This window comes from Otolemur garnettii, unplaced genomic scaffold, assembly GCF_000181295.1.
Source record: "Otolemur garnettii isolate 467f Iridium unplaced genomic scaffold, OtoGar3 scaffold00003, whole genome shotgun sequence".
NCBI classification, from domain to species: domain Eukaryota; kingdom Metazoa; phylum Chordata; class Mammalia; order Primates; family Galagidae; genus Otolemur; species Otolemur garnettii.
In genome coordinates, this window is record NW_003852398.1 from 33,973,205 (window position 1) to 33,994,600 (window position 21,396).

General features: G+C 46.6%; 1 protein-coding gene across 1 annotated transcript in view; it reads left to right on the forward strand.

Moving 5' to 3' along the window:
* The first annotated feature begins 13,631 nt into the window (after nucleotides 1-13,631).
* The window catches only part of PCDH12 (protocadherin 12), a 13,792-nt gene continuing 6,027 nt past the window's right edge, over nucleotides 13,632-21,396 (forward strand). The window contains exons 1-2 of the mRNA XM_003782096.3: nucleotides 13,632-16,813; nucleotides 20,144-20,241. Coding sequence (XP_003782144.2) covers nucleotides 13,934-16,813; nucleotides 20,144-20,241 — 2,978 coding nt within the window. The 5' untranslated portion in view covers nucleotides 13,632-13,933. The remainder of the gene's footprint in view (nucleotides 16,814-20,143; nucleotides 20,242-21,396) is intronic.

Here is a 21,396-nt window from a genome sequence, read left to right on the forward strand (position 1 = left end):
CTTCCGTTCTTGGAAGCTGTCAGCTGAGCTGGGCGGATCCCCCTGGGGCGGCAGCCGGTGTCGGGTGAGCTCTGCGCAGCCGCCGTGACCACCCCAGTCTCTCGGGCGCCCTCAGCAGGCCAAAGGCAGCCCTGCGGGCCCTGTGCTCTCAATAGTTCTGATACGGCCCGGGAATTCGAATTTTTACCATCCCTCGAGGTGATAGATCATTAGGCAGTAGTCGACCTGGGGCAGAAATTCTCATAGCAATCCCAGACCTGCTTCTCTGTGTGGACTAAACAAGCTGCCTCTCCCCATCCCAACTTCCTTCTCAGAAATACTGCCCATCTGGCATCCCCACTATGAAAGCATTCACCTGTTGTTCATACTGTAACAGTAACAACTACCACATTTCTCCAGCGGTTAGACTGCTTCAAGTACGGTGCTAAGTGCTTTATGTACATTTTCTCTTTGTCTTCAGTATACCCATATGACTTAGGTGCCATTTGTTATTCTCACTTTACAAGTGAGGAAATTGAGACTTACGGAGGTTCAAGAACTTACCAAAGGTCACATGATTAAAGCAAGGCTGAGTGAGAATTAAAATTATATGCCCCCTACCTCACACCTTATACAAAAACTAACTAAAAATGGATCGAAGATCTAAAGTAAGAACTAAAATTGTAAAATCCTTAGAAGAAAATGTAGGACTAAATCTCTGTGAACTTGGATTAGGCCAATATTTTCTTACATATGACACCAAAAGCACAGGCAACAAAAGAAAAGAAATAGATAAATTGGATTCATCAAAATTAAAAACTTTTGTGCTTCAGAGAACACTATTGAGAAAGTGGAAAGAAAACTCACAAAACAGAAAATGTTTGCAGGCTCTGTGCCCATAGCTCAACGAGTAGGGCTATAGCTACATACATCAAGGCTGGCTGGTTCGAGCCCAGCCCAGGCCTGCTAAACAACAATGACAACTGCAACAAAAAAATAGCTGGGCGTTGTGGCAGGTGTCTACAGTTCCAGCTACTCAGGAAGCTGAGGCAAGAGAATCACTTAAGCCCAAGAGTTGGAGATTGCTGTGAGCTGTGACACCACAGCACTCTATCGAGAGTGACACAATGAGACTCTGTCTAAAAAAAAAAAAAAAAAAGTTTGCAAATCATAAATATTCAATAAAAGTCTATTATCCAAAATTATAAATAACTCCTGCAATTCAACAACAAAAAGACAAATAATTACATTTAATAATGGGCAAAGGATCTAAATGAATAATTCTCCAAAGAAGATAGCCAAATGGTTAATAAGCACATGAAAATATGCTCACCATCCTCAGTTATCAGGGAAATGAAAATCAAAATCATCTTGAGAAACCACTTCACACCCTCAGGATGGCTATAATAAAAAAAGGCATATAATAAGTGTTGGTAAGGATGTGTAGAAATTGGAACCTTCATACACTGCTGATGGGTGTGGCCACTTTGGAAAACAGTTTGGCAGGTCCTCAAAAACTTAAACATAGTTACAACAGGACTCAGCAATTCTACTCTAAGATATATATACCCAAGAGAACTGAAAATATATTTTCACACAAAAACTTGTACACAAATGTTCATAGTAGCAGTATTCACAAAAGCCCCTAAAATGGAAACAACAAAAATGTCAATCAATGGAATAAACAAAATAATCTGTTGGTATATTTACACAACAGATTATTCAGCTATAAAAAGGAATAAAGTCCTGACATATGCTACAACAGGGATGAACCTTGATAACATTATGCCAGTGAAAGAAGTCAGAATGAATTTTTTCATTCATATGAAATGTCCAGAATAGGTGAATCCACAGAGACAGAAGCAGATTAGTGGTTGTCAGGAGCTGAGGCAGGAGGGAATGGGAAGTCGCTATTGATGGGTATGTGGTTTCTTTGGGAGATGAAAATATTATGGAATTAGGGTGGAAATAATTGTATACCTTTGTGAATGTACTAGAAACCACTGGATTATATACTTTTAAAGGGTTACTTTTATTGTATATGTATTGTATCTCAATTAAAAAATGTTTTAGGTATAAAGCACTGTTCTCAGCACTTAAGTGTAGTATAGAAATGTTAGCTCCTGTCCTGTGCCTCTAATGATCCAATAAGTTCCTACGTCCTTCTTATCATATATTTCTTCCACCCCTAAAAGTAACTTGTGGACCTAGGACTCTACCCAAACCTAAAGCTTTCCCCACCACTGTCTCCCAGGCAGAAATGGCTTCATAGGACAGCAACCTGCGCAGCCACACAGGGCCCTGAACTTAGAAGGGGCTCAGGCTTAGAAGAGCCTTGATCTTCATCTGATGCTGTGCTGTCTCCATCTTGAAATTCTTAATAGTTTTTAAAGCAAGAGGCTGCATTTTTCCTTTTCTTTTCTTTTTAGAGAGTCTTGCCGTGTTGCCCAGGCTGGCCTCAAACTCCTGGCCTCAAGCAATCCTCCGGCCTGGGACTACAGGTGTGAGCTGTGGTGCCCATCCAAGAGGCTGCATTTTTATTTTGCTCTGGGCTCTGCAAATTATGTAGTTGGTCCTACATCCATGAGAGAAGAAAAACCAAGTGGGTAAATCAGGGCACCCAAGGGCTTACCTGGCTGTCACAGAGAGAAAACTTGAAATACAAATAAATATTCATTCCTAATTTTCTGTACTATGAATCTTGATCGTCTCAGAACAAAAACCTAACAGCCCTTGCAATAGATACCAAAACAGATCCCCCAAAAATGCAAAGGAAGGAAGAAGACTCTCTAAAGCCATTTACTCATATCATTATTCATGTTTAGCCGAAGGAATAAAAAACAAAGAACAAAACACATGGCAACCCTACCTGAGAGTGCTCAAGAGGTGAGACCAGAGACCTCTCAGAGACCTCTTAGATACAAACAGTGAGAGAGCCTAAGAACCACCTCGGGAAATTCTCACCAAGTTGTAGCAGGAGGTGAATTGTGACATCACGTTGTGACCTCAAGTCAAAGGTCATAAGATAAAGAGAATAGAAGCCGCACCACACCTGGCGGGAGTCCAGTTTTGAGGACAGGATTGGATAAAGAGTCTTTTAACAAGCTTTGTTTTAGACTCCATGAAAAATAACAGACGTGGGCTAGGCACAGTGGCTCATGCCTGTAATTCCAGTACTCTGGGAGGCCAAGGGAGGTGAATTGCCTGAGCTCATGAGTTTGAGACCAGCTTGAGCAAGAACAAGACCCCATCTCTAAAAATAATAGCCAGGTGTTGAGGTAGGTGCCTATAGTCCCAGCTACTGAGGAAGCTGAGGCAAGAGGGTTGCTTGAGCCCAAGAGTTTGAGGTTGCCATGAGCTATGACACCATGGTACTCTACCAGGGGCAAGACAGTGAGACTCTGCCTTAAAAAAAAAAAAAAAGAAAAGAAAAGAAAAAGAAAAAGAAGAAGAAAGATAACAGACCTTTGTGTCTTTGGTTTCATGGTCTGGTTAGCCTTTGTTTTATTTTACTTTTTTAGAGACCCTCTTTCTGTGTTCACTGTAGCCTTGAATTGCTGGGCTTAAATGATCCTCCTGCCTCAGCCTCGTGAGTAGATGGGACTATAGGAGCAAGCCACAGCACCTAGCTAATTATTTTTTTTTTTTTTATAGAGACAGGGTTTTGTTGTTGTTTTTTTGAGACAGAGTCTCACTCTATCATCCTCAGTAGAGTGTTGTGGCGTCACAGCTCACAGCAACCTCCAACTCTTGGGCTTAAGTGATTCTTTAGCCTCAGCCTCCCAAGTAGCTGGGACTATAGGCACCCACCACAACACCCGGCTATTTTTTGTTGCAGTTGCCACTGCTGTTTTAGCCAGCTAGGGCTGGGTTTGAACCCACCACCCTCGGTATTTGGGGCTGCCGCCCAACCTACTGAGCCACAGGCACCTCCCTAGCTAGGGCCTTACTAGGTTGTCCATTTTGCATAGGTGGTCTTGAACTCTTGGCCTTAAATGATCCTCCTACCTCAAGTATCCCAAGGTGCTAGGATTACAGGTATAAGTGATGGTGCCCAAAGTTAGCCTTTTAAACTGAGCCTTCCTGTATGCCCAGCTTTCCACTGTGTATGGCACTGCACATGTGTTGTCTCATGGAAATGCCTGAAACCCCTTAAGTAATTTTGTCTCCCTACTTTACAGAGGAGGAAATAGAAGCACTAAGGGATGAAGTGATCGGGCCAGTAACATACAGAGGTGGGCCAGGTTTAGGACCAGTTCCTCATTAGTCTGACCCACTTGAGTAGCCTGTAAGAGAATTAGGGCTTGTAAGAAATACAAAGAGAGCAAAACAGTTATGGCTGTGAGGATTAAAAATCAAGTGCTAAGGAAGTTAGGATTAGAGTTTATGAAATAATGATAGAGAACTCGGGGAAGGAAAAGGAGGCCCAGCTGTATCTCCTGTTCCCAGAGACACCGCATGACGGAGCCTAGGGCTAGGAAAGGGTAGGTTGTAAACCTAGACCAGAAGTCAGGATACAGGCTGTTGAGTACAGAGTAGGAATGAGTCACAAAATATAGCTTGTCCCTGCAGCGGTGAGCAGGCCTTCCATTAGCACCAGCACCATTTCCCATCTTTCATTGGCATCCAGTGTGCGCCAGGGACTTTTCTGAGTTCACTCCCCTTCCAGGTAGGGACAGTCTCCTTTTCAATGGCCACCATCAAAAGTATCCCTGAAACAAGGCCTCAATACATAGAGAGGCAGCAGAAATGACTGGGCGGTGGCAAGTCCAACCATAGTACGAAAGTATCACTGAATTCTTTTTCTTAGAGACAGAGTCTCTCTCCATCGCCCTTGGTAGAGTGCTGTGGTGTCACAGCTCACAGCAACCTCCAACTCCGGAGCTTAGGTGATTCTCTTGCCTCAGCCTCCTGAGCAGCTGGGACTACAGGCGCCCACCACAATGCCCGGTTATTTTTTGTTGCAGTTTGGCCTGGGTCGGGTTCGAACCTGCCACCCTCGGTATATGGGGCTGACGCCCTACTCACTGAGCCACAAGCACCACCCTGAATTCTTATTATATCTTATCATTGTGTGTTTGTTCATCACGTAGATTTTAAAAGTCTATTATGACATGGGGAATCTGAAAAATATATATATTTTTAATGTGGGCTTCATCCTAAAAATCATTGGGAACCACTGTCCTACAAGCAAAATTATAAATAACGCAGAGCTGCCCATGTGCAGGCCCTGTCCTAAGTGTTGCATGATGACTAAACTAAACATGGAGACAATCCTATAGCATAGTTACCATCATCATCATCATCTCTATTTTAAAGCTCAGGAGACCGATCTCAGGGGAACTAATCGACGTACCGCTGTAACACAGATGGTAAATTGCAGAGTCAAGATTTGAACTGAGGTAGTTGGTGTCCTGGGCTCACATCATTAACCCCAATGCTCTGCTTAGACCAAGACAATACTTCGCTTGAGGAAAGTGGTCAGTTGGGTCTGAAAGAGAAATAGCCAGATCATCTACGTGACTAGCTTCCCTGGTCAGTGCAGCTCAAACAATACCTCAGATCATCCCAGGGTTATATAAAGACAGACTGCTACAGAGGCTTGAGGTGGCTGACAGTACAAAATGTTTTCGTGCTCCTGATGCAAGGTAAAATTTGATTTACAATAATAGGCAGAGAATGATCATGTTTATACTTGCAACCTGGCATTTTATTATTATTCCCCTGAATAACAGTGAAAAGAGTTTTGTAACCCCAAGGTAACATGGCTCTGTAAGAAGGAAAGAGGGGTGAGATTTAGCAGCAGCTGCCATCATAAATCAGCGTGCGACTGTTTCTCTCAGAGCTCCAGGCTCAACTCCTGGCTGTCATAAACTTATAAAGGGAAGCCCCATGAGAATTTATGTAACGATGGGAAGACTCATTTTCCTTCCTGCAAGAGCCTTTCTGAAGCAAGGAGAGAATTAGGCTGATTAGATTCTATACGAACTAAAAAACCAAACCAATGGTTTAGAGGAAGGGAAAATATAGGTCAACTTGAGCAACTTCCCTTGCCAAAAGACCTGACCTTGTAAATAGAAAAGAACATGCTGAATTCCACCAAATAAATATGTGACTGGATGACTGAATGATTTAATGAATGATGTAGGCCTCCTTCGGGGTGGTTCTTTCAGTGTGAGAACAGTTTCATCTTGGAGTCACCCAGAAATGCTGAATACATAATAAGGCCAATCAACAGAGTCAGCTTCTGAATATTCATGCACAGATGATGCTCCTAGCCAATATGTTTGATTTTTGTGTTTACTGATAGATTTTCAAATTCACAGTGTAAACCAAAATTGTAAAAATAGAGAAAAGAAAAGGCACTTGTGTTGAAAGCATACATTATTTGTGGACAGGGTTGTCAGATAAAAATATTTATGCTAAAAAATTATTCATTATTTATCTGAAATTCAAATTTAACTGGGCATTCTGTATTTTTATTTGCTAAATTTGGCAACCTACCTCTGGGCCCATAACCCTATGTAGAGGAGAGGGTAGAGGATAGTATCTGGCAGATGTGTCCACACCAGCAAGTCAGAGGAAAGAAAACCAAAAGGAGTCAGAGAAGCAGATGGATAAATAGGAAGAAATAGGAAGAGAGAACCACTTAAGTACAGAGCTCTGATGAGCAATGACACAGGTGTGGGGGAAAGATTGGGGCCCCAGAAGATGCTGAGTAAGAAAAGATTGATGACTGTAGAGTTTGGCCTTTGCAAAGCTGCTGGTACTTCTGAGTTCTAATCAGTGGTTCTCAGTGAGGCCGGGGTAAGGATAAGGGTGCATGTCAGAATCACCTGTAATATGTCAGAATTGAAATCTACATGCCAAAATAGCCCCTTCCTCTTTCCTCTTTGAGAGTTGGAGAGAGAGACAGGTGTTTGTAACCTTTATCACCCTAGGACTAATGTGATCTAGTCTGATTAGTAAGGTACACAATAAATTTTGAAAAGAAAATAAATTCTGCCAGGTGCGGCAGTTTGCACCTATAATCCCACACTCTGGGAGGTCGAGGCAGCCAGATGGCTTGAGCTCATGAGTTCGAGAGCTCAGCCTGAACCAGAGCAAGATGCCGTCTCCAAAAATAGCCATGCATTGTGGCTGGCACCTGTAGTCCCAGCTACACCGGAGGCTGAGGCAAGAGGATCCGCTTGAGCCCAAGAGTTTGAGGTTGCTGTGAGCTATGACCCCCACAGCACTCTACCCAGGACAACAGAGTAAGACTCTGTCTCAAAAAAAGAAAAGAAATCTTTTCTTGCATTTTTCTTTCTATTCTTTTTTTTTTTTTTTTCGAGACAGAGCCTCAAGCTGAGCCCCTGGGTAGAGTGCCATGGCTTCACTGCTCACAGCAACCTCCAACTCCTGGGCTCAAGCGAGTCTCCTGCCTCCGCCTCCCAAGTAGCTGGGATTACAGGCGCCAGCCACAATACCCGGCTATTTTTTGGTTGCAGCCATTATTGTTGTTTGGCAGGTCCGGGCTGGATTCCAACCCGCCACCTTAGGTGTATGTGGCTGGTGCCTTAGCCGCTTGAGCCACAGGCGCTGAGCCTTCTTGCATTTTTCTTAAAAATAATGAAGGAGGTCCACAGTTTGCGGCAACTCATTCAAAATTCCTTCTTATCTTTAATCTATCTCTGCTGTTCTCTGGTGTACTGCTCTTTATAATTTCCTCAACTTTCAGCCATCTCCCAACAGTCATCATCATTTTGTATTTATTTATTTTATTTCAGATTAATATAAGAGTACATACAATTAGTTCACATTGATTGTGTTTGTTAGATAACATCCGAGTTGAGTTGTAGTTGAGTCCTTCACCCAGGAGATATGCCATCTATCCTTACATCAGTTATTTTCGACCAATGTGTCGTGGCACACTGGTGTGCTGCAAGAGGATCTTAGGTGTGCTGGGGAAAATTTTAAAGATTAATTAAATTATTTTCAAAAGAAGTTCAAAGCAAAGTAAGTATATATATATATATATATTTTTTTTTTTTTTTTTTTTGAGACAGAGTCTTGCTGTCACCTGGATAAAGTGCTCTAGATCATAGCAACCTCAAACTCCTGGGCTCAAGTGATCCTCTTGCCTCATCCTCCTGGGTAGCTGGGACTACAGGTGCCCACCACAACGTCAAGCTAGTTTTTCTACTTTTAGTACAGACTGGGTCTCACTCTTGCTCAGGCTGATCTCTAACTCCTTAGCTCAAGTGCTCCACCCAGCATGAGCCACTGCACCCAGCAGTATATTCTTTCCTTTACTCTTTTCTTTTTTTTTTTTAATCAACATAATTTAAGTGTGCTGTGGAAGTTTGACTATAGGTTCAAGTGTGCTATGAGATGAAAAAGGTTGAAAAACACTGCCCTACATTGTACCTGTTAAGTAGGAGCTTACTGAAGCCCCTCCCCAACCTCCCCTTGCTCCCTTCTTGAATTTAATTGTGTTTTTCTCTTGTGTGGACCTGTAGCTGTTCATCTACTAGTTTCAAATTAGTATCCCATCTATTTTTAATTTTACCATGTAAATCAATTTAGCCTCTCTTTCCAGCAAAAAGGTCCAACCAACTTCCCAACTTTGTCCCAAATGATGTGACAGATGATGCCTTTTAGAAGTGGGTAATTACAGAACATTCTTTGGCAGGCTAGGAAAAGAAAAAGTATGAATTTCCTTTCTCTGTCCCTGGTATTTTGCAAAGGTTTCCAAATGATTCTGATAACTGGCCCCTTTTGAGAATTATGGTTCTTATCCAAGACACAAAGCCCTTTCATTTCATGAAAAGTCCTATTTCTTGGCAAATTTCTCTCTGCAAAGTACATTCTTCGTTCTCTACTGGCCCCAGAAAGAGATGCCATTGTGTGGGCGTAGAGATCTGTCATCTGTCCCAATAAAGTACACAAAGTGCAGGAGCAGGTGACCCGGAACATCTACTGGAGTCTCTCAAGAGTCAGTTACACTGGCTCTAACGTCAACAAGATCTTCCTAAAAAAAGAGGCCGACCTTGGATGGTCCAGCTGCCTTCCTGGTAAGAGTGATGCTGAGGATGATGCTTCTCAGCTTCAGCAAAGCTGCCTTGGTGGTGATGCTGTGGCAGCTTCTGCGCAGATTCATGAGAAGCCAGCCCTGAAGGACATTCACAGTGCCTCCACTGTGACCTTAGCCTTCATCCACCTGGCCAAGGAGTCCACCAAGCGTCAGAGTAGCATCCTACCAGTCTGACCCCTCAAGGTTCCTCAGGGCTCAAAATATTTTCAAAAGATCCTCTGACTCCTACCCTTCCCACTTCATCCTTTAGGCCTTTCCCTACGGCCAAAGCCCCCAAGTGTAAGCAAGCTCCAGGTGGGTGGTAAGTGAGGTCGTCTAGCACCAACCCTTATCCTCCCCTCTTTTGAAAATATTTTAGACTTAAGGGAGGCTATCCTCAGCTATTTCAAACCTATTTTGAAACACCTCTCCTCCTTGAAAACTATTTTCAAGACTCAGGGAAATGTCACTTTTTGAGACAAACTCTAATGACAGCTCCATTCACCTCTTGGTGTGTGGCTGCTAAAGATCAACTGACCCCTGCAGCCAGAAAGGAGGACAGAAAATTACTAAACGGAGACCTCAGTCCCAGAGGTGATCACCTTTAAAACGTTGTGCCTTGTTTGCTGGCTTTGGAATCTTAAAGGGTTGTCTTGGCTTTAGGTCCCAGTGAGAATAAAACAAACAACAATGAAAACCATCTGTGAAATAGAAATTCAAACTTTCTTGCAACCTGTGAGTCCATTTTTTGCATTCATGGTCCTAGACAAGACAACACAACACATATACACACACAGAGCAGATAAGGATATATACCATATACACTTAGGGTGCTAAAATATGTATACACATTTTAAGAAATCTTGTTGGAAGTAAAATTGGTCATTCCTAAAAAGTGTATGCATTGCAAGTAAAATGGACCTGCATAGCATGTCTAGGTACACTTGGCCAGGAATGGTACTTTCATTTCAACTTTGAAAAGTAATGCATAGCTAGCATCCCTTAAAATGTGCACACATTTGTGGCACCCTCTGTATGTGTGTGTGTGTGTGTGTGTGTGTGTGTGTTTGTGTATACATGTGTATTCTTTTGAAGAATATAAATGTTAGCTCAGGTAAAATCATGAATTCCATAATTCATTCTGAGATTGTTTCTCCATTAAGAGATACTAATGCCATGCATGTGTAGATTTTTCTGTTGCATTCTTCTGTGCAGAGTGGATCTGGAGCTGTGGATATTTGTGAATCCTATGCACTCAACCTCTTGTCTTGGTGGCTGTCCCCCCTCTGCCTCTGTGCCTTTTTCACAGCCTTTGGCCACCAGATGGCACTCTGGAAACATTCTCACCGCTGGAGTTTCTGCAACCACACTCCCCTGCATTTTCTCTGGACTGCCTCCCTCCCTCCACTCTTCCTTCCAATCATTTTTCCAGAGTGCTGTCGAGGGGTGCTGGAGGGCAAATCTGTGTGATCTTGGGCAAGTCACCTAACGCTGTGCTCAGCGTCTTCAGCCTAATGGCATGTTTGTGAGAGCAGCAGCGAGGATGCTGGTAAAGCCCTCGAGGCAAGGCTGCTATTCTCGCCTTTCTACTTTGAGCATTCCCCAAACTCTCCTTGGCCTTCCAGACAAGGTCTAAATCCTTAGCATGAGAACCCAGGCAGCCCATCATCAGGTGACCCCTGCTTATTTACCCAGCCCCACCTTGCTCTGCACTCTACCATGAGGACCCCTTGTAGCATAGCCAGGAGCCAGCTCCCCCAGCTTGGGGCCTTTGCCCCTCCCACTCCTTCCACCTCCCCTGTCCAACCACCTACCCCTGCTCAGTCCTCCATATCCCCAGGATGCAGAGAGTGTTCTCCATGAACAGCCACTGCACTGGGCTCCCTCTTGTCACTTTCCCTGCCCCCACCTTAGACTGCAGGTCCCTTGTCTTGGTTACTGCCTGGCACACAGTGGAGTGAATGAGGACCAGACAGTGGCTTTCCCGGGCTTAAGGAGCACCCATTGTGTCTGTGAGCTCCAAGGGGTTGTGGGGCTTCCCTTATGTTCAGGCCGCACCTTACCCATACTGAGAGGAGGGAGGCCTGGGAAACGAGATTCCCTCCTCCCAAGAAGGCAAAGAAAACACTGAAATACAAGGCCATTTTCACCATTTGCATATGAGACATAAAACTTGGAGATAATAAGAGGTACGATTGTAGTCTCCGTGTACTGAGTGCTTTCTCTGTGCTGATCCCTTTCTGTGTGTCATCTCACTGAATCTTGCCCAGAACTCATGAGATGGGTAACAGCCATATTCTTAAGGACACTGAGGCTCAGAGAGGTGAAGCCACTTGTGCAAAGTTTCAGAGCTTGCAAGTGGCCTGCCCATCCCCAGAGCTGTGGTATTGGAACTGGGTCTGTGGATTCAGCCCCTTGCTATAACTTAATGAGCTGCAGTGAGATAGCTGGAAAACCTCAAGGAGCAGAATATGGGGTGAAAGAAAAGAAAAGGCATGGATGGCGGTCCCTCAGCCATGCCAGTTTCCATGCCTGCAGCCCTCTATGCCAACAAGCCCTGACTGGTGTCACTTGGACCAAAATGGGACACCCACCTCTGGCCCCAAGGACTCAATGACCAGTACCCACCTAGGAGAAGCTGACCCTTTATTCTCACCACGTAAAATGTTTTACTCTGGAATCAACCTTGAGACGGGTTATAAGGCTGGGAGAGTGTGGGGACCGCAAATTGAGGAGGGAATGGGAAGCAGTAAAGCTACCTCAAAGGCCCCAGTGCAGACTGCCTCCTTCTTTCCAGGGCCCCACCTCTGTGAGGAGGTGAATGGTGGGGAGGACACCTCAAAACATCTAGGAGCGGCTCAGTGCCTGTGGCTCAAGTGGCTAAGGCGCCAGCCACATACACCTAAGGTGGTAGGTTCGAATCCAGCCCGGGCCAGCCAAACAACAATGACGGCTGCAACCCAAAAATAGTCAGGTGTTGTGGCGGGCGCCTGTGGTCCCAGCTACTTGGAGGCTGAGGCAGGAGACTTGCTTGAGCCCAGGAGTTGGAGGTTGCTGTGAGCTGTGAAGCCACGGCACTCTACCCAGGGGGATAGCTTGAAGCTCTGTCTCAAAAAAAAAAAAAAAAAAAACTAGGAGGAATGTTGGAGGCAAGGGAGTTGTATGCATGGCACTGTCATAAACAGAAGTGGGGAGAGAAGAATCGGAGGAAAGGAGGGAAAGACATAGATGACAGGGAGGGGAAGGTGTGGGAGAGGAAATGCATAAGTCTCCCAGAGCAGTGGAAGCCTGATAACCTGGGGCTCCCCCAGACAGAAACTCGGGCTAGACCAGATGCAGAGAATAGACCTCAAGGCTGAGGGGCTGGAAGGGTAAAGGGAGGGAGCCACACAGTCAGAGGGGTCCTTATAGCTTCTGGAGCCAAGGCCATGGGCACCCTCAAGGGTCAGTGTGGGCAGGGCTGCCCCAGGGCCAATGCAAAAGTTGGAGGGAGCCACAAGTTGGGACAAGTTGTGCAGACTACAACACTCACCTCTCACAATAACATCACTGCCTGTGACTTGGCCCAAGCCAAGGCTCTTTGTGCATCATTTCATTTAATCCTCACAACTTCCTGCTGAGAGAGCTACTATTCTTATTCCCATCCTCACTCTAAAGATGGGGTAATGGAGACCTAGACAGGTTAAGTGAGTTGTCCCAAATTCCCCAGCTGGTAAGTTGCAAAGTCAGGATTTGAACCTAGGCGATTTTATTTATTTATTTGTTTATGTACTTATTTATTTATTTATTTTTGTTTTGAGACTGAGTCTTGCTGTGTTGCCCTGGCTAGAGTACCGTGGCCTCAATCTAGCCCGAAGCATCCTCAGACTCCTGGGTTCAGCTATCCTCCTGCCTCAGCTTCTTGAGTAACTGGGACTACAGGTTCCTACCTGGACGCCCAGCTAACTTTTTTATTTTCAATAGAGATGGGGTCTTGCTCTTGCTCAGGGTGGTCTTGAACTTCTGAGCTCACATGATCCTCCAGCCTTGGCCTCCCAGAATATTAGGATTACAGATGTGAGCCACTATACCTAGCCAGAACCCAGGCAGTTTAGCTCTGAAAACTGCTCTGTTAATCACAACTGCTTTCCAGTTGATACTAAAGTGGTGATCAGGGCATAGTCCAGACTGAAAAATAACCAAGTGTGGGAAAAAGAAAGTAGTGGGAGTGGAGTAGGGGAGAAAAGACAGGAACAAAGAGAGGTGAGGAAGGGAAGAGAGACAAGGAACATGACTTACCCAGGAGGGGCATAAGTCCATGCCAGCAGGCAGGGGCTCAGTGCTCTGCTCACTTGGCTATGAGGGGGCTCCCTCTCTCTCAGTGGCCGCTTTGCTGCATGGATGGCACCTTCCCTTCCGGCCTGTCCCCAGAGTCACAGCCTCATCCTCCTCAGCAGCAGGCCACTCAGCTTCACAGGAAATGCTCTTTCTCTAATTGGCATTGAAACTCACAGCCCTCCCTTTTCCTGTAGGTGGGGTTTCCATAGGAAAAACCTGCTTCTCTGTTTCCCTAGCCTAGCAACTGTTTGGAAGTCAGAGTCCCATATCCTGCTCTACTGGGTCAAGTCCCTCCTGGACCAGCTCTTGTCCATCATTTGCTAAAGCGGACCAACTGGTGCCCCTGTGGGCAGTCCTCCCAGACACTTCTACTTCATCAGTGCTTGGACCTCTCAGATCACTCTGATGAAGATGGCCAGGCCTGGGAATCCTGCTTGCTCTATCATTATCTAACTATGGGACAAGGTTGTGCAAGTGGGTCTGGAGGCAGGAGAACGGAGCCATCAGGGAAACACTGGAGGACTTGTCCAGCCTTTAAAGAACTCTACCGATTTCTGAATCTAGCCCACTCTGGTGGTAAGCATGATGCAACTTCTACGACTTCTACTGGGACTTTTAGGGCCAGGTGGCTATTTGTTTCTTTCTGGGGATTGTCAGGAGGTGGCCACGATCACGGTGAAATACCAAGTGTCAGAGGAAGTGCCGTCTGGCACAGTGATAGGGAAGCTGTCTGGGAAACTGGGCTGGGAGGAAAGGCATCGGCAGGCAGGGACTGCCTTCCAGGTCCTGCAGCTGCCTCAGGCACTCCCCATTCAGGTGGACCCTGAGGACGGCTTGCTCAGCACCGGGCAGAGGCTGGATCGAGAGCAGCTATGCCGACAGTGGGATCCCTGCCTGGTATCCTTTGATGTGCTTGCCACAGGGGATTTGGCTCTGATTCATGTGGAGATCCAAGTGCTGGATATTAATGACCACCAGCCACAGTTTCCCAAAGGTGAGCAGGAGCTGGAAATCTCTGAAAGTGCCTCGCTGCGCACCCGGATCCCCCTGGACAGAGCTCTTGACCCTGACACAGGCCCTAATACTCTGCACTCCTACACTTTGTCTCCCAGTGAGCACTTTGCCTTGGACGTCATCGTGGGGCCTGATGAGACCAAACATGCGGAACTCGTGGTGGTGAAGGAGCTGGACCGGGAAATCCACTCGTCTTTTGATCTGGTGCTAACTGCTTATGACAATGGGAATCCCCCCAAGTCAGGCACCAGCCTGGTCAAGGTCAATGTCTTAGACTCCAATGACAATAGCCCCGTGTTTGCTGAGAGTTCACTGGCACTAGAAATCCATGAAGATGCTGCCCCTGGTACTCTCCTCATAAACCTGACTGCCACAGACCCTGACCAAGGCCCCAACGGGGAGGTGGAGTTCTTCCTCAGTAAGCACGTGCCTCCAGAGGTGTTGGACACCTTCAGTATTGATGCCAAGACTGGCCAGGTCATTTTGCTTCGATCACTAGACTATGAGAAGAATCCTGCCTATGAGGTGGATGTCCAGGCAAGAGACCTGGGTCCCAATCCCATCCCAGCCCATTGCAAAGTTCTCATTAAGGTTTTGGATGTCAATGACAATGCCCCAAGTATCCACATCACATGGGCCTCCCAGCCGTCACTGGTGTCAGAAGCTCTTCCCAAGGACAGTTTTATTGCTCTTGTCATGGCAGATGACTTAGACTCGGGAAACAATGGTCTGGTCCACTGTTGGCTGAGCCAGGAGCTGGGCCATTTCAGGTTGAAAAGGACTAATGGCAACACATATATGTTGCTAACCAATGCTACACTGGACAGAGAGCAGTGGCCCAAATATACCCTCACTGTATTAGCCCAAGACCAAGGACTTCAGCCCTTATCAGCCAAGAAACAGCTCAACATTCAGATCTGTGATGCCAATGACAATGCACCTGTGTTTGAGAAAAGCAGGTATGAGGTCTCCACTCGGGAAAACAACCTACCCTCTCTTCACCTCATTACCATCAAGGCTCACGATGCAGACTTGGGCAGTAATGGGAAAGTCTCATACCGCATCCAGGACTCCCCAGTTTCTCACTTAGTAGCTATTGACTCCAACACGGGAGAGGTCACTGCTCAGAGGTCACTGGACTATGAAGAGATGGCTGGTTTTGAGTTCCAGGTGATTGCAGAGGACAGGGGACAACCCCAGCTCGCATCCAGCGTCTCTGTATGGGTTAGCCTCTTGGATGCCAATGATAATGCCCCAGAGGTGATTCAGCCTGTGTTCACTGATGGAAAAGCCAGCCTCTCAGTGCTTGTGAACACCTCCACAGGCCACCTTCTGGTGCCTATAGAGACTCCCAACAGCTTGGGTCCAGCAGGCGCTGACATACCTCCACTGACCACTCACAACTCCCGGCCATTCCTTTTGGCAACTATCGTGGCAAGAGACGCAGACTCAGAGGCAAATGGAGAGCTCCTCTACAGCATCCGAAGTGGGAATGAAGCCCACCTCTTCATTCTTAGCCCCCACCTGGGGCAGCTATTCATCAACACCACCAATGCCAGCAGCCTCACCGGGAGTGAATGGGAGCTGGAGATTATGGTAGAGGACCGGGGCAGCCCCCCCTTGCAGACCCGTGTTCTGTTGAAGGTCATGTTTGTCACCAGCATGGACCATCTGAGGGACTCAGCCCACGAGCCTGGGGTCCTGAGCACATCGGTGCTGACAGTGATTTGCTTGGCTGTGCTGCTGGGCATCTTTGGGTTGATCCTGGCTCTGTTCATGTCCTTCTGCCGGACTGAGAAGAAGGACAACAGGGCCTACAACTGCCGGGAGGCCGAGTCCACCTACCGTCACCAGCCTAAGAGGCCCCAGAAACACATTCAGAAGGCCGACATCCACCTTGTGCCTATGCTCAGGGGTCAGGCGGCTGAGCCTGGTGAAGTTGGGCAGTCCCACAAAGACACAGGCAAGGAGCTGATGATGGAAGGAGGCTGGGACCCCTGCCTGCAGGCCCCCTTTCATCTCACACCGACCCTGTACCGGACCCTGCGTAACCAAGGCAACCAGGGATCCCTGGCAGAGAACCGGGAGCTGCTGCAGGACACTGTCAACCTCCTTTTCAACCATCCCCGGCAAAGGAATGCCTCCCGGGAGAACCTGAACCTTCTTGAACCCCAGCCAGCCACAGGGCAGCCACGCCCGAGGCCTCTGAAGGTTGTGGGCACCTCTGCAGGGAAGCTGGCTGGAGACCAGGGCAGTGAGGACAGCCTACAAAGCCCACCAGCCTCCTCTGCAACCCTGAGGCGGCAGCGAAATCTAAATGGCAAAGTGTCCCCTGAGAAAGAATCAGGCCCCCATCAGATCCTGCGGAGCCTGGTCCGGCTGTCCGTGGCTGCCTTTGCGGAGCGGAACCCCGTGGAGGAGCTCACTGTGGATTCCCCTCCAGTTCAGGTACCTGGGGCATGGGAAGTTCTTCCTCTGATCACTCTTGGACCCCCACCAACAGCATCAAACACCCCCATGACCCTCACATTCCTCACAATTTATTCCTTAGGCTCACCTGGCACTTGATGGTGCTCAGGATAGCAATGGTTCCAGGCAGAGCTTGGGATCAGCTGAACTAAGTTGTGTGATCCTGAGCAAATTGCTTACTGTCTCTGAGCCTTCATTTCCTTATCTCTGAAAGAGGAATAATAGTATAAGTGTCTGGTGGAGTTGTCCTAAGAACTTAGTCAGTGAATTCCTAAAAAGCACTTACAGTGGCTGGCACAAGTAGATACACAACAAATGTAGTGATTAAAAGTATAAGCTTTGGAGGTAGGTTGCCTGGGTTCAAATCCTGCCTCTACCTCTTCCTAGCTGTGAAACACAGAGAATTTAACAGCTTCGCTGTTGAGGATGTCCATGTTAACAGCATTCATCTTCAAAGTTTGCTTGAACATAAAATGAGTTAACGCACTTAACAACTGTAGATCAGTGTCTGGTATATGTGTGCTCACCATGTAGTTATTATTACTTCTGCAAAACATTTCTCCATCTCTACGCTTCACTGCCCTCAGCTCATCCAGGCAACTCCCTATGAAGCAAACCAGCATGGTCATTGTTCCCAAGGTCCAGGGCTTACATTTGAGTTGCCTGAGACCCCAGAGCTTACTGGTTTGGCCTACAGGATGTGGCAGTGAAAACAACTTTAGGACTTTGGAGTTAGTTGGGCTCAGGGTCAAATTTCAACATAGCCTTTTAGGAAGTGAGCAATGTTGGTCAAGTTCTTTAACTCCTGAGCCTCAATTTCCTCATCTATAAAATGGGGATTATGAGGCCAAACTTATCTTGTGTCTACCTCCCTGGAGGTGCGAGGATTAAGAAGTATGATAAATGACAAAGCGTCTGGAGATCTAGGATTTACTACGTACAGATGAGGAAACTTTTTCAGGGACAGTGCCTGATCTCACACCCATATTTGCTCCTCTGGACCCTAGATATTTTCCCTGTGCCAGGGAGCCTGCCCAAGACACACTTCTACTTGGCCAGGCCATCAGCTCAGGTTTCCTGTGAAGCAAGGATACACTTCCTTCCCTCACCTCTCCCCAGGAAGCCACCTGGAGATGGCTTGCTGTTTTCTTAGGAATCTTGCTTGGGGCTCCATGCAGACCCAGAGGGTCCCCAGAGCCATCCATCTATCTGTTCATCCATCTGTCTACCATTCATTCATCAAATGCTTTTGGTTAACTCTTTGTGCCAAACATTGTGCTGGATGGTGGTGTACTGCAGAGAGCAGGGACTAGGGGCACCCCACTGGGGTGATGGAAAGAAAGGGCCCATTTGGGGTCAACTTGAGGGTAAGAGGCAGTTTTCCCAATACTCATGTCTTTCCAGCAACATAGCCCCACCATGGAGTCAGATCTGAGTTCAAACTCCAGCCCTGCCACTAACTGCTGTGTAGTACCTCTGAGCCTCAGATTCTACCTCTGCAAAATGGGTGTAACAGTATCTCTTTCCTTGGACTGTTCTAAGGATTAAATGAGATTGTATACCACTGGAAAGTTATTGAATGTTCATCATGGGATCTATTAATAAGTGATTTATATACTTTGGTTCATTTAAACCTCATAACTACTACATGACCCATGTCTCACTATTATTTACTTTTTTACTGCTGAGGAAACTGAGGCTCAGAATACTTAAGTAATTCCACAAGGCTACAGAGATGGAAACTGGGGTAGGAGTAGATTTAGGATTTGAACCTGAGTCTAACTGACTCTAAATTCTGGGTTTTAACTGGAAAGTGACCCTGAATAGCAGTACTCAGCACAGGGGTTGGCATGTGGGACATGTCCCTGAACTGTCTGCTGTCACTTGGGCAAAGGGCAGCAGGTACCCTAAGAGGGCTTCTGCCTTTCTGCTGGGAGTTGGGATATGCCCTGAGGCAGACAATGGGACCCTGACTCGCCTAAGTCACAATGAAACCCTAATCCTAGCTACCTCCTGTTCCAACCGTCCTCTGAGGCTGGCACTTCCTCCTTTGAGCTCCATGGAGAGGCAGAGTGGGGCTCCCCAGGGAGGAGTGGGGGTGGGCCCAGGAGGTAGCAGCGGCATTTCCGGAAGTAACAACTCAAACTACTTGCATCTGCAGAGGATTTTGAACTTTTTCAGACCATCTACTCCTGACAATGCTGTGTAAAAGGCAGGTTGGGTATTTCTAGTCCCACTTTAGAGATGAGAAAACTCAGGTGTGAGGAGGTCTAAAAATCTGCCTGACACTCCACAACATGCTAGAAATAACTTTGAATTAGAACTCGGCCTCCCAAGACTTGGTCCAGTGCCTCTCCCTCTTGAGGCCCTCTAGGATCTGGCCCTGACATCCCACCCACACCCTACACCATTTTCCAGTCTTTTGGAAACTCTCCCATCTTTTCTAGCTTTTCAGCTTGCAGTGTTTCTGCCCAATCTTGCTCTCACCTCTCACCCAGACCCTCACTCTCTTTCTACTTGACAAACTTCTATGGAGCCTTTGTGTCTCAGCAGAGGTGCCTAGCAGGTCAATGAACATTTGTTGAAATAAATAAACATCCCCCAGTTAACACCCCTGTATTTCCTCCCTGCTCTGAGTTGGATTGGGGCCCTCCTCTGCTTCCATAGACCCCCCACCCCTTCCCAACACCCAGATGCAACCCCCGTCTAACCTTGCTTCCCTGCCTTCCCTGAAGACAGTGAGCTCCCTGAGGGCAGCAGCTGGGTCTCCTCATTCTCACTCCTTGCCTGGCTTGAACAAGCACTTATTAAGCACTTGTTGAATGAATGAAAAGATGAATAAATAAAAGATTAAATGACACTATTTTGCCTTCTCTATAACATAATCTTACATCTGGCCCACAAAAATTAGGTCTGAGTGCTTGAATATTGCTAAAAGGGAAAAATAACTCTTTAAGATAATCCTTATCAAAGTAATAAATAATTTTGTTGTCAGGAAATGACTTTCTCACCCACAAAGTCCTCTAGGACAGGTCATTTGGGAGATTGAACATTAAGAGATGAGTCTGGAGGGTCCTCATACTCTCCTTCAGACACCCACATCCTGGGTGACATGGCAAAGTAGGGGACCTGCCTGCCTGCCCAGGTCCCTATCTCTGTCACCCGCACCATCCCCCATCTAATCACACAAACATCTGAAGCCAGAGGAAAGACTATAAAAAGAAAGCACCGGCGTTGAGAGAAACATCCGGCGAGGAAGTGTGCTGGATCGGAATTGTGTGGAGTCAACAGATTTTTCCTGTCTTATAGCAAATCTCCCAGCTGCTGTCCTTGCTGCATCAGGGCCAATTCCAGCCCAAACCAAACCACCGGGGAAATAAGTACTTGGCCAAGCCAGGCGGCGGCAGGTAAGCAGCACGTAGCCCCACAGACAGCTCCAAGCCCCCACCGGCCGCCCTCACTCTGCAGCCTCTGGGAGGTGAGGAGGGTGAGCTCATCCCAGACACTGATCCCCCGGGAGAGTAAAGCAGACAGCACCCATCCCCCACCCCGGAGGCTGGGGCCTGAGGCGATTGTATTTATGGGATTTACTGGACCCAGAGTCACTAAGGAAATGACTTCATCCCTGAGGTTCTATCTGTCCCCTAATTACAGAGGCGCTATAAATTGGCTTTAAATCTGTAACTTTCACCTTTCTTTCTCTTTATCCATAAACATATTATGAGGGCAAAATATGATATTCCCCAATTAAGGATGTGGATGGGTGGGTGTGTCCCTTTGGGCAGTCCTAGAATTGAAGAGGCATCAAGAGGACAGCTAACTCCTTGTTAAGGATGGAGAAACTGAGGCTCTAAGTAGTTTGATCCAACCTAGCTATATAAACTTGTGCATATCAGATAATCTCTCAGGACTTTGATTTCTCCATCTGTAAAATGCAGGTCATGATACTTCTTTTGTAGCCATGAGGTAAGGACTTCATGATCAGTTGCTTTCTAAGCCCAGTGCCCAGCACAAAGTAGGTGCACATACAAAGCTATATCCTTTCCCTTTAAAGCAACTTTGCTCAAGGTCACATAGCAAATGAGTGGCAAAGCTGGGACCAGCTCCCCAGGCTCCTGTCTGTTGGATCAGCGCCCTTGCTCTGACAACTTATAGCTCCTCTTTTGCAAGGAGGAGGAGAGGTAATGTTAAGCAGGGGTGAGTACCCACACTCTAGCATCACAGCTGGATCCAAATTCTTGCTTTATCACTTAATCTATGGGAACCTTGAGAAAGCTGCAAAATCTTCACAAGTCTTGGTTTTCTCATGTGCAAAAAAAAAAAAAAAATGGGGACTATAACAAGAGAACCCCTTGGAGGTTTGAAAGGTTCAAATGAGACAGTGTGTACACCTTGCATAACTCAATAAACATTAGTTAGCATTATTACCCACAAACTTGCCACCTCCTCACTGATGTCTTCTTACCAGGAGAAATAGCCACAGGAAAAAAAGTAAACAAACAAACAGAAAGGAGTGGCCTCGGCCTTTGGCTGAAGGAGTAGGGCACTGGCCCCATATACTG